Here is a 13,907-nt window from a genome sequence, read left to right on the forward strand (position 1 = left end):
GCGCTCTCTCTTCCTCAGAGAGCGGTTTGTTTCTCTCACTCATCGCTGCCGAGAGAGGCCGTAATCTCACATTTCCACATGCTACCCAGAAGCCACCAGCATCAAAACTCTGCTAATGGGGCGTATTAATATCTGTGTCATTAAACCACGTTAAACTGTGAAATTAAATGTGACAACTCTGTTTGCCGCACGATGATCTCTTCTAATCGGGTCAGACGGCACCTGAACACACAGCAGTAATGTGTGTGGTTGCAAATAAGCCGGTTTTTGGCGTAAGTTCTGTTTCCAGGATCGTTAATTAAAGCTGCAGCAAATGTGTAAATAAAAACCTTTTTGTTGTTTTTTTTTTCTTGTTTCCTGACTTACAGCTGTTTATAATGTAAGTTGACTTAGAGCTCAACCACAGCGTTCTGGCTCGGCGTCCTGAATCCTGCTCAGCATTTTTGTGCAAACTCGCAGCATAAATTCCCCGGCAGCCTCTCGGAGCGCTGTGCTGCAGCCGTGTCGAGCAGCCGCTGGAAGCAGCGAGCTCTCACTGCTGCCACACTTGAAGGATTCTTGCATCAGGCGAGCCGCTGCCTCCATTTCTAATTCCCGCTGAAGTATCGCCACCATTCAATACAGAGACACGTCTGCCTGCAGGCTTTGTGGCATTCTCTGGCAGCTTGCTTGCTTAACAATACTTCACTACTAAATCAGTTTGGCTTTTTTTTCTGTGGCTGTTTAACTTGTGTTTTAAGCTTATAAATAATTGCATTTGTTGCAGTGATGAGCCACATTAAACCATATTACATCAAAAGAATCAATGGCATTTTGTATTGTCAGACTATATCAAAGGTTTATTGGTCTATCTGGGGTTCAAATAATTTTTTTTTTTTTGGGTCTAATTCTAGGTCCTAATAGCTAGTGCTGAATTAGAAAACAATCTCGGAGAAAAACAAAAAGAAGGCATTGTTAATTTTGGAGCCGCCTCTATCTCTTATACACTCTTCACATTCCTTTGTGCTCTTTTAGGTCATTAGTGGTTTTCCCATTACAAATCTGTCACGGATGCTTTTTCTTTTTGGCCATTTTGTCTTTTTTTTTTTTATTGTTTAATCTTGAACGCCTTCCTTAACTGAGGTAAGTGAGGCCTGCAGAGCTTTGGTTGTTCTTTTTTGTCTCTTGGACAAGTCATCAGTTCACTACTGTCCCATTTTTATTTATTTTTTCTCCATTGTTAGAGAACGACGCTTACTCTGGTTCTCTGTGGGCCCAAAGCCTCAGAAATGGCTTTGTACCCCTTACTAGGCCGATAGATGACTTGGATCATTGTCTGCAGTTCAGTGACAGGGAAAGTTTACTCTCCAGCAAAATGAACAGAAGCAGACGGACACTTTTTGTAACTTTTAAAGGGGATGTTTTAAACTACAAATATATACATAAATATCCTTAAATAGAGTGTTGGGTACTAAACCAAATATTTTTTTTTAAGAGCCAAGTTTTTTCTTCTTTACCTTTGTTTCGATATCTTCGTAAGTAGGGCCACAAACATCCAGCGACTATTTCCTGAAAAACAGACTCGGGCGCCCCCTATTTATTAAATGTGGCTAAATACAGCGACGGTTTTACAAAAAGGTTCTTGTACATGTCTAACTGGGAGATACTGAAAAAGAATTTCTAGACCAACAAAACAGCTTTTTTTGTTGAGTATCATTTTTATCTGACAACCTAGGGCTGGACGATATAGAAAAAAAGTATATCGATAAAATGTAAATCATATTGATCGATATCGATAATTATCAAAAGATGTATTTTAAGTGCGGCCCTGGCCGTTTCATGCTGTCGCTTAATGACCTATTATTAGATACAGAACACACAAACACTGAATTCAAACTCAACCATTTATTCAACCAACTTTTTACCAAAACTACAAGTTTTTAAAAAAAGAAAGTGTGCTCTCTGAACCCTCTGAAGGGGAGTTTGGTGACAGAGCTTCCTGGGTCTGTGTTGTGATTGGTTGGGAGGAGGAAATGACTGTAAAATTAACCTACATGATTGGCCAGAACACAAAATGAAGGAAAACTGTTCTTCTACTGAACTTTTTATTGACCCTTTTTTTTTATCTTCGATATACGTAGGTCTATTGATCGATATATATTGTTATTGAATTATCGTCCAGCCCTATGACAACCTAAAATATTGACACGTCTTCTGCGAGTTTTCTATAATGCCTGTGCCTTCGTATGTGTGTGCAGGTAAGGTGCGCTGGCAGGATTTCAACCAGAACCTTTACATCGGAGCCACTTTGGTCCGACCCGGTCAGGATCCTTATGCCAGGAACAAGTTCAACCAGGTGGAGAGCGACAAGCTGCAAATGGACCGAGCCGTGCCCGATACCAGACATGATCAGTAAGTAGCTGCTCTGTAGAAACAAGTCAAAGCAGAAACAGTAGACGCTGAAGGCTCTGTGGCGTTCCTGGTAATTATATCTGCTGCGTGTGTGATTGCATTTTTTTCCCGCTGCTCTTTGTCGCCTGTCAGCTTGACTAATTGGTACCAGACTGGATAAGATCTCCTGGGAACTCCCCCCCCCATTGTTGTCTGTGAGATAAAACCAGGAAGCCTGTGATGGGCGGCAGAGTCTTTGGTTTGTTTGGTCAATGGAAGAGGGGATAAAAATAAACTGGGATATTTGACTGAACTAATCTGAGGAAAGTATCTGTTAATAAGCCAAAATGCCACGTCCCCGTTTATGTTCCACATTTCAAATTGCAGTAAACTGTTATTATTATTGTTATTAAGCTCTTGTGAGGCTGAATCTCATTTGCTAGTGTGACCTCTGGACGACCGCGGTGCCTTGGCCTTTAATTTGAAGTCACAAAGCGTAATAAATACATTATTCCAGACGCCAAAAGTCACTCCCTGGATGAAAACACACCTTTAGTCCGTAAACCTTTCTCAGGAAGAAAAGGGAAATCGATTCTTTATGCTGATAAAATTTTCTTGTTACACTCTTTGTAATGTAACTCCACTGTTTGTCAGATTTCCATCTTTGCTCTCTCTTATCCTGTTATCTTGTGCAATACTTCCACAATACTTTAGTTTCATGTAACATACACGTCTGTATCAGTTATAACACTGTCTGTAATCCTCTCCGATGCAGAAAGAAAGAACAAAAACCAGATTATGTTGCTGATGTTCTGTGATTAGATGTTCTCACACTGTTTTGGAGGCACATTTCTCTTTTTTTCTGTGATACTCTAAGGTTTCAGGTTCTGCTATCACAGTTTCCTGTCCTAACTTTACTTCATGCCTTTACTATGTATGATCCTGAGATTGGTCTGCTTCTTTATGCTGAAGAAGTGGGAGCAGGTTATATCTTGGAGAATGAGAACATTTTAAAAGGATTATCTCTGCTTTCTTCGTTATGAATGAAATCTAGAACAATTATATTTCTTTCTAATTTTACCCATTCACTTTGAATCCTGCAGAATATTTGTGTTTTAATCGGAGAAATACCTGAAATCTTCGTCCTTAAGTCACTGAAATGTGCTTGTTAATTTCTTCATGATACAATAGAATATGTTCCCTTTGAAACAAGCCAGATCAACTTTATTTAAAAAGCACTAACCCATGAGCTGGGCAAAAGGAATGATTAAAACAAATAAGTAAAAAATTGGAATTTAAGACAAATGAGATTAAAAATTGAAATAAAATCCATGTAAAAGTAGCAACAAAAAAATGTAACAGAAAATAACATTAACAATTGATACTGGGTCAAGCGCCAAGGAGAAGAGGGGAGTCTTAAGAGCAGATTTACAAATTTCTAGTTAAGAGGCTTTTCTCTTTTTCTGCAGCAAAATTATCCATAATTTGGGAGCTGCAAAATCTCTGCTGAGCTTCAGCCGTGTACTTGGCACCCCCAGCAAAAGCCGGTCAGCTGATCTGAGTCACCGAGAAGGGGAGTTCAAGTGCAGTAGCTCAGAGAAATGGGGAGAGGGAAGACCATTTAAGGCTTAAAAACAAATGCATGTTAAAATGAATTCAAATGAACAGGCGACCAGTGCAGAGAGGATAAAAAAGAGGATAAAAAGGCAGTATTGTGCCCTCTCCTCCGTGTCTCTGTGAAAAACCGTGCAGCGCTAACCTCAGGTGGAATCACTACTGCACTGAAAGCCCAGCTGATCTAAAATCACTATCCATTTTTAAACCAAGGCTTGTGACAATAAATCTATTGTGTAATCTACTGGAGAGCCAATGTCTACTCGAGAAGAAGACCCACCAGTGACTTTCAGACTAAAAATTAAGAGCTTCTCCTTATTTTAATTCAGATTTAAAAAGTTAAAAGCCCTCTGTTTTTAGTTCCTCAAGACGTTCATTTAAACCTTGCATACAGTCACAATCTATCTTTTTTAGAGGCACACAAACCTAAGTATCAGCTACATAACAATGAAAAACAACCTTATGCTTTCTGGAGTCAAAGGGAAAATAGCAGACTCCAAGATTCGAGCCCTGTGGGACACGACAAACAAACAAAAACTAAAAACAGAGTAGGATCTGCAGTCAGTTAAACACAAATGGTTATTTCAGCCAGGTACGGTCTACACCACTGTAGTCCACTACTCCAGATGATCTAAGACAGGCATGTCCAAAGTGCGGCCGGGGGGGGCCGTTTGAGGCCCCAGTACTGATTTAGGGTGCCCCCCCCCCCCACTGCATTTCAAGAAAGATTTGGTCCACCAGAACTGAGTGGTTGATGCAGATGGAAACTTTTTATTTTTAATTGGGGCACAATTATTACAGAAAAGTAAAAATCCTACAATTTAAAATGTTCAGTACGACACAAAGTATTCATCTTTTAATAAACACACTTGATGTTCTCTTTTATTTCATAGTAACATATCCAGTGACATTTAGTTACTCAAATGCAGACTTTGGAGCATTAAAATCTGCTTTGAATTCAGTTATTAAAACTGGCTAGTTACAGCAAGTGACCCAAACACTGTTCTGATATTACTAGATCAAAAAGAGTAAAGTTTATTATTGTTAATGAGTCAAATTAAATTATTCAAAAATAATTTGCAAACTGGATGAATGCAACAAATGTGCAAAACCCTTTTTTAAATTTTGGATCTACAATAATTTGCACATACATTTCCTACAAAAAATCTGACTTATTTGTTTAAAATGATCATATCTTATAGAGCAGGTCAAAAAGTAGATTTTTTAGTTTAAAAATTTTTTTGTTAACTTTTTGGCCCTCAAGTTCCTTTGACTTGACAATTTAGGCCCATGTACCGAAAAGTTTGGACACCTGATCTAAGAGCAATATCAGCATTTTATGGTCCATTTTATGGTCCAGCTGTTAACTTTAAGAGAACAGCAAACTGTTTTTCTGAAAATGTTTGTCAAAGCGTTTTTAGATAAACTCGGCGAAAGTCCAGTTGCCTCCAATTTAAGCCTGTTGGTGGTTGCCGTGACCTGGATCACTGATAATTTGCACATGGTATGGCAAGAGAACTTGGATTGCATGGTTCTGGAAGGATATCGCTAAAAACCCTCAATGCAGAGTCTGAAGTATTACATTGAAGTATAACTGCTGCATTTATCATGTAAACAGAGTAAGTCATCAAATTCATTCAATGGTTTTATCCCAGCAGCATCTGTCAAGATGTGCTCTGTGATTTTTTTGGCCTGTCTCTATAAACACAGCCATCCGTGCTTGCTCATATATTGACCTGACTCAGACCGACGGAGCCATTAGCCTCCCGACAGCGCTGGAACGTGTGCCCTATTGATCCAACACTGATGTGTCATTTGCACATTGTGCATCAGTGCTGATTGTTAAGACCGTCCTGAACTGAAAAGCTTCCTTATTGCCGGTCTAATCCAGGGTCACAGTGCTTTCAAGAGCAGATCAAAAGTGCTTCCAGGCTTCGGCAAAGGTTGTGGTAAAGTGAGATTCTGTGTAAAAAGGTACCAGAAGGCCTTCCTAAAAGATTAATGTAGGTGCTTTAAAGGCTAATGCTGCTCTGACATATGTATGGTGGGACAAAACATTTGAGCATTCACACACAGCAGTGTTTAAAACCTCTGACTCTCCCGGTATCACCTGTCAGTAGTTTTGATACTCTAGGGGTCAGTAAAGGGTGCAGCGGATTTTATTTTTTTGTTTCTCAAAGAAAAGCAGCCAGTGAACCGTTCATAGGGTAATGGCCACAGAAGACTGGTTTCTCTGTGGAAGATAAAAGGTGAAGACAAAATTCTGGGGCTTCATTCCTGGAACAATGGGGCTACAGCTGGCATCTGTTGGTTGTGATATTTGCCAGACTCCTATAGTCCCTTGCAAGAGTATATACCTTTTGAACTTTTTGTCACACTACAAAACCAGACTTCAATGTTTTTATAGGGATTTAATGGGATGGACTAACAACAAGGTAGTGGATATTTGAGAGTTTCAGAGTGAATTTGTATATTTAGCCCAGTTACCTCTGATTTTTGCTGTTGCGATGAGCCGGACACGCGAGAATTTGCACACGCTTTGTGTGTCCGCCTTTTTCTGCTACAGCTGAATGTGTTTTGGGGTATGTTTCCATAAGCGTTATAGATCTGGGTACTGAAACATTTCCCCACTCTGCTTTGGCTCAGTCAGATTTGATGGAGAGCTAAAGCATCCGACCACCGTCTACACTGAACACCATCCGTGTTCAGTGTTGGATGTAAACTATAAAGTTGCATTTTGGTCTCCAGGTCGGTTTCTGCTGCATGTTTGCTGCGTCCTCTACATATTTGATCCGGACTTCGTAGGGAATGTTATAAACAACTGCTTTTGTTCTTTACACTCTTCCGTGAAGATGTGATTTTTAGTGAGCATAGCTAAGAGTCATCCTGTTGATAGAATCTATTTATTTCCAAGGTCGATTTTTCCTGTACTGCCTCCTGAAAGACCTGACAGTGAAGCTAGTGGTGACTTTGCAGGATTGTTAGCTTTGCCGTGCCTTTTCTGCAAGAACAAAATGCAGCAATTTTGTTTGATTCAGGAGTTCTAGAAGCTTGCTCTCCTCTGAACGCTATTCTTCAACATATCTAAATAATTTTGAAACCCTCGCGTGATTTTATTTGGACTTATTATGATGCACGTTCTTACTTTGTGTTGGGCTGTCACATAAAATTAGAATAAAATGTGTTCATGTTTGTGGATGCTGGTGAAGATTCTTAGTCATCCAGCTCATGGTCATTCCAAAAAAAAAGTAAAAAACAAAGCAACTGGACTTGTTTTCCGTAGTTGAAGACGTTTCGCTTCCTCTCCAGGAAGCTTTCTCAATTCAAAAAGTCTGGATTAATGATGAGTACCAAGCTTTATACTACTGCCCAAAACACATTACAAGGCCTTTGTTAGGCAGCAGTATAAAGCTTGGTACTGCACATTACTCCAGACTTTTTGAATTGAGAAAGCTTCCTGGAGAGGAAGAGAAACGTCTTCAACTACGGAGAACAAGTCCAGTTGCTTTATTTTTCACTTTTTTTTGGCGATGTTTGTGGATGTAACGCAAATGTGAAACATTTTAAAGGCGCTGACGGCATCGCTTGGGTTTAACAAGGTACCGGCGATCTTTTTCAGCAGCAGAAGTGGTTTAGAAATGAGTTTAGCAGCAATCTGCAGATCTCAGTCTGACTGAACATCTGTAGTTAATTATGAAGTGTGGCTGCCGGAAACCATCCTCCGTCTGAATTGGATCCAGCACAGTATTTAATGTAGTCAAAGGGTTTAGTATTCTAGCTGCAGGTTTACTGGTCTCTCTCACGCCAGTCTTATGCTGTATCTTCTCACCAGTATTCCTCAGTTTTAAATTAAGTCGCGGTTTGTCCATCCAAGCTTCATGTTCACACTGTTTCATGACCACATTCATGCCTGTGTGACCAGAGTCAGATTTCTTTTTGAATTTTGGGGATCTGTTGAGCAGCCTGGCTTATACGTTCTGCTGTATGTTTGCGCGTAGAAGCTTGCGTACATGTCAGAGGACTTTGCTTCAATCTTCTGTTTTCATCTTTAACTCGTCTTGTTTCTTTGTTTGCACGCAGCTGCAGAAGTAAACAGTGGAGGTCAGACCTGCCAGCCTCCAGCGTTGTCATCACCTTTCACAACGAAGCTCGCTCCGCTTTGCTGCGGACCGTCATAAGGTAAATCTGCGCTGTTTATGCTGTTATTTTCTGAGTTAATGCCTCAGATTTATTCATCTGTGTCATGTTTCTTTCCGTTTAGTGTCTTAAAGAAAAGTCCTTCCCACTTGGTCAAAGAAATAATTTTGGTGGATGACTACAGCGACAACCGTGAGTGACCTAACCTAGTCATGTCATGCAAACCATCCTGTTTACATCAGAGGGAACGTCTATAAAATGTCCTGTTTTTATGTGCGTGCTCCAGCGGAGGACGGCGCGCTGCTGGGGAAGATTGAGAAGGTTCGCATCCTTAGGAACGACCGCAGAGAAGGTACAGAGTACAGAGAAGTAGAGATAAATAAGATCTCAGCTGCTTGTTCTGTGGATTTGTTTTGATAGACTTAAATTTGCTTCCTTTACTCAGGACTGATGCGTTCGAGGGTCCGTGGTGCAGACGCCGCCACCGCACCGGTCCTCACCTTCTTGGACTCTCACTGTGAATGCAATGATCATTGGCTGGAACCGTTACTGGAGAGAGTAGCTGAGGTACTTTCAAATACACGTGTGTACTTTCTTCCTTCACCCCTTAAGCCTCACCTCTTTAGCAGCAACAACGCGCTTGTAGCTGACTAACTGAGACCGACCGACACTTATAATATGTCCAGATCTTCATCTGAGACTGCTCTACAAAAGTATCTACCAGATATATAACAGTTATGTGGGATATATCCCACATAACTTCTCAACTGCTTGTTGTGTGGACACCAAACTTGCTACAGGAGTAACCAATATGTTGTAGTTACAACTTATTGTGTTCATTTCCTTCTTTACAGCAAAAGTAAGAAGTTTTGTATGTAAACTTCTGTTTTTTGTCTGTTTGGTGGAATTTATTTTTTGGGCATTTAAATCTCATTTACTCAGGCGCAGAGTAATTTACTCTCAAATTTTCACATCCACATCATCCTCCAGGACCTCCATGTTAGTTGATAACAAGATTAGCAGTTTAAGAATTGTACATGTTGAGAAATGCCTTTATAAATTGTGAGTATGCATTTTTTTTGGAAAATAGATCCCGGGCTTCAGAAATTTTAATATCACCTTGTAATTCAGTTTAACTGCACACCTGAAAGGAACTAGCCTGCATCCTTTTAATACCGTCTGGATTTTAAATATTTTAGCCAACTATAATTGTTTGGTTTCGTTATCTCCATCCTCATAAGAACAGGCAGCTGAAACTATAACAGCAATGTTTTATTTTTAATTTTCCTGGTTTCTTCTGTTGCCTCTAGCTTCTTTCTCCCTTCAGCTTCAATGTCACTGTTTGTCTTTGTGTTCTTTGAAGAGTGTTAATACCTTCCATTAGAGCTCCACAATACATTATACATATAGTCATTGCAATATTAATGTTTTAATGTTTTTTGGCACACAGAATTGCTAGCTAATATTTTACAAGTGACATAAATGCATGTATTTTGCATCCCAAAAAGATGTTCAGCCTGTTAGAGGGTGTGTCACTGTGTTGTAAGTATCCATCCATCTTCTAAACCCTCTTATCCATTTAGCAGATAGGGTTGGGGGGGGGGGGGGGGTACACCCTGAAGAGGACACATAAACAATCTTACCTAAGAGCAATTTAAAGAGACCAGTCATGTTTTTGGACTGTTGGAGGGAGCGCACCCTTGCCTGGGGAGAACATGCCAGCTCCATGCAGAGTCTCCATTAGAGACTCCTGAAGTCAGGAGTGCTGCAAACGCCGCCACCGTGCAGCCCTGGTGTTGGAAATGCATTTGAGAACGAGTTTGGTGCAATAATATCACATAATCTTCTAATATTTGTCTTCATGTCCAGGCCTGATATAGACTTGAGCGTTCTTAATGTTAAATCTCACAGAGAGCTGCGGGAACACTCTGACAAAGTGTAGTAAAGAGAGAGTAAAACACAGTCTATTCACACCCAATATTCAACAATTTTTTCCAATCAAATGCCTCCCCCATCTCTTGTAGACCTATTTATTACAATATTTGCAATTCAGTTGTCAACTGAAATTACATGATCCTGTGATTCTGGCAGCCTCACAAAGAAAGCAGAACTAAAAAAGAAACAATCTCTAAATATTAATCACACCCATCCAGAGCGGCTTGACAGCTTGAAGGGTTCTGCAATCTAGTTTTCCTGCTGAGAGCAAGTTGAAATGACATTTTAGTTATATATGAAACGAGCACAATTTTGTTCTCTGTTCATAATAACCAGTACAGTTTGATGTCTTTCTTTTATTACATTTCTTTCCATCAACAGAGCGTTCCTATTTCAGACAGTAATTGACTAAAATATGTTTTTACAGTGGATTTTGGCATGTAAGAAAAAAAGCCTAGAGATGCATGTTTTTCCTTAGACTGTTCTTAGTTATTTAAAAAGTGCTTACCCCCAAATGACTACAATGGTTGAATAATTAAACTTCTTTTGCCACTTGGCCCTATGAAATAGAGTTCAGGGTCTCAGTGACAAAAATGGAAAGAACAAGAAGTACATAGCCCCATCGTCTTAAATGTTTCCTTCATCAGACCTGCAGTTTGTGTAAAGATTTGGGCATTTTAATATGCAATTTTGCAATAAATGACACTCGTAAGAAACATGCTTGTACAAAAAATCTTTTTCTTTTTTTATTTTCAAGCACTTTTCAGAATTGGAATGAAAACATTCTGGTGCCATAAAATAATAAACTCTGGCCTATAATAATGGCCAAATCAGTAATCATAACACCCTCATGTTTACACAGTGTGTAAATAAATAAATATTTAATGCCAAAATATTTTTTTACCTCCTAAACAAAGATAGAAATGGTATTAAGCATTTACATATAAATTATTACATTTTACATTTAAATAAAGTTTTATTGTTCATTTTTTCACACTCTCTCACACGCATCTAATCCTGAGCTTTCAAACCAATAACAATAATTTTTCTTTGTATATTTTTGCATACTGTTTATATCCACATTCATACAGATTAAAGCCTGGAAAAAGGTTTTAAATTACCAGGTCATTCCACAGACTTACACTTTGCTTGAAACTGGGACAGTAGCTTAATACCATTGAAAGATAACTCTTTAGCACAGCTTCATGTGCTGACACTGTAACTCCAGGTACTTCATTTGGCAACGTGATTCAGCCTTAGTTTGTCAAATACAAAGACAACAAATTAATAAGCATTAAAGTATGGTTTATGGGTTTGGGTTTCTGCAATGTTATCAGCATGTAAAAACTCATCTTCAGAACCAATATCTGCTCAAAATGGTGATCTGCACCACGTAATCTACTTTCAGCAGTTATCACCGGTTATTGCAACCGTAAACTGCAGAAAATACGGGCAGAGTTGCTCCCTCTGCCTTTACTCCCTCGGCTCCTATGTCTAGAGGAGGATGCGCTCCTGACGCATAATGAGGCGGAGGGATATTTCAGCTGGTTATACTCAAAGTGTCTGTAGTGCAAGCAGGTCTCTATAAGTGCTGTTTATCATCACTTATTTTGGAGCCCAAATAAGCGATTTCACTTTCAGAAACAAGCCCAAAAAAACGCAACCCACGACTCATGAAATTTACAAGCGAGTTTAGAATTAGCATTCTTGGAACTACGGAAAGCGCCAAGGGTAAAAAAAAAAAGACATTCCGGAGAGTGCTGCAGAGAAAAAAACATAAGGGAACGGCGTGTGTGTTTTGACGCGCGACTAACGCATGTAAAAAAAAAAAAAGGCAGCGTTATGGTCTAACCGTGTTAACGCGTTAAAACTGACAGCCCTTATATAAATATATATATATATATATATATATATATATATATATATATAGATATATATATATATATATATATATATATATATATATATATATATATATATATATATATATATATATATATATATATATATATATACACACACCATTTCTCTAAGGAAGATGTATAGACTTTATCAGAAATAAACATTTGACTTGTAACTTTCATGTAAAACCTTTGACTAACAGTTTAAAAATGTGCTTTCTAATCTACTATATGGTAATATTGGCCTACTTAACATTTTTTATGTTCATTAACCAATCAGAATAAGTCAACAATCCATTTAATCGCTGGCAGGAGTCATCACAAAGGACCGATCTACCAATCAGAAACAGCCATTAATACCTGGGGTGTCGTTAGAGCTATGTCGCATTAACCAGCCAATAAAGAAACTGATTCTGATGCCGATTATTGTCCAGTTGCATGAGTGTAGGAAAGAAACGCTCTCTGAGAACTTAAAAAAGTGTGCAAATAGTCATTAACGGTAACAATAAAGTTATAACTAATGAGGGGTTAATTCAAAGTTTTCAGAGTTTCTAAAGTAAACCAAATAAGATAATTAATACAGGAACTGACATGTATTGAAAAGCATTCAGACAAAATCTTTGGAGTATAGCAACTTAGAAGGTTTTTTGCTTCTTGTATTGTGGAGATCCCAAACCAGCGCCTGTGGCAATAAGTGTTGTTTTGGTTCTACGACGATGTTTTAAAGGGACCTGGAAAAAAGCATTTTTTTGTTACAAGTGCCAGTCTGAGAAGAACAGGCCTCGCTACATCTGTTAATCTTAAATTTAGGTTATTCATTAAATATCTGTTTTCCCTGAAAAGGTTTTGATTGTGCAATTAATTCCAACGATGTGTTGTTTTGTAGTTTCCAGTTTGTTTGCAGAAAAATAATTAGCTTTCAGTATTTAAAAAATGTTTTTCATTGTTGGGTTTATTTGGCTTTATAAATGATAACAAAAAAACTAAAAGGGATGGGAATGGCGTTCCTTGAGCTCATTTAGTACCTGGATGGTTTCTTTTTGGCCTGCGTGAGGAGTCATCTGTCTGATTCTGTCATAAACCAGTTGGGAATAAAGGTAAATAAGAATATAATCATGTGAGTCAGTGGTTCAAATGGGAATATTCACCCAAACCTTCTCCGTCTAGAGGTCCTTTTTTAATTTGATTTGTGATAAATATTTACCGGTGAGCCAGATTCCCTGTCATTGCAATCACTGTGTAGCTGCCGTGGAAGAAAAATGAACATTTGTCCGTCCCTGTTTTTTTTTAGGATAAGACGAGAGTAGTTTCTCCTATCATTGACGTCATCAACATGGACAACTTTCAGTATGTGGGAGCCTCGGCCGATCTGAAAGGAGGTCATTTCAATTCTCACGTCTCTCAGTATGCATCGTGTAATAGCGCACCAAGTGACCGATGGTAAGCGCTCTGCTCTCCTGTCTGTGGTTCTGTTTGGTAGGCTTCGACTGGAATCTGGTGTTTAAATGGGACTATATGACTCTGGAGCAGAGGCGAGCCAGGCAGGGCAACCCCATCGCCCCCATCAAGTAAGTTGCACTCAGGTCCTGTTATGAAATCACTCCGTTTGTGCACACCTGACCTTGCTGCTCCTGCAGGACGCCGATGATCGCTGGAGGCCTGTTCGTCATGGACAAGGAGTATTTTGAGCGTCTCGGAAAGTACGACATGATGATGGATGTCTGGGGAGGAGAAAACCTGGGTGAGTCGATCTGAGGGCATCCAGAGCTTTTTAAGTTAGGGTCAGCACTCCACTGTAGGTAAAAAATAAATAAAAAAGTCACCAAATGACCTCACTTGGGCGTAAAATCCAGAAAGAAAACATAAATTTTCTCTGTTTTCTTATATAGTTGCCATAGTTAAGGCCTAGCAAAGGTATTAAAATCCTTTGTACAGCAGTTTGTCACAATA

At 39.1% G+C, this 13,907-nt stretch overlaps 1 protein-coding gene across 1 annotated transcript in view; it reads left to right on the plus strand.

Moving 5' to 3' along the window:
* galnt2 (UDP-N-acetyl-alpha-D-galactosamine:polypeptide N-acetylgalactosaminyltransferase 2) overlaps positions 1–13,907 on the plus strand; it is an 87,447-nt gene that overhangs the window by 56,017 nt on the left and 17,523 nt on the right. The window contains exons 3-10 of the mRNA XM_012880997.3: positions 2,238–2,391; positions 8,065–8,163; positions 8,246–8,313; positions 8,408–8,473; positions 8,567–8,688; positions 13,249–13,336; positions 13,438–13,525; positions 13,595–13,698. Coding sequence (XP_012736451.1) covers positions 2,238–2,391; positions 8,065–8,163; positions 8,246–8,313; positions 8,408–8,473; positions 8,567–8,688; positions 13,249–13,336; positions 13,438–13,525; positions 13,595–13,698 — 789 coding nt within the window. The remainder of the gene's footprint in view (positions 1–2,237; positions 2,392–8,064; positions 8,164–8,245; positions 8,314–8,407; positions 8,474–8,566; positions 8,689–13,248; positions 13,337–13,437; positions 13,526–13,594; positions 13,699–13,907) is intronic.

This window comes from Fundulus heteroclitus, chromosome 4 (genome assembly GCF_011125445.2).
Source record: "Fundulus heteroclitus isolate FHET01 chromosome 4, MU-UCD_Fhet_4.1, whole genome shotgun sequence".
Taxonomy (NCBI): Eukaryota; Metazoa; Chordata; class Actinopteri; order Cyprinodontiformes; family Fundulidae; genus Fundulus; species Fundulus heteroclitus.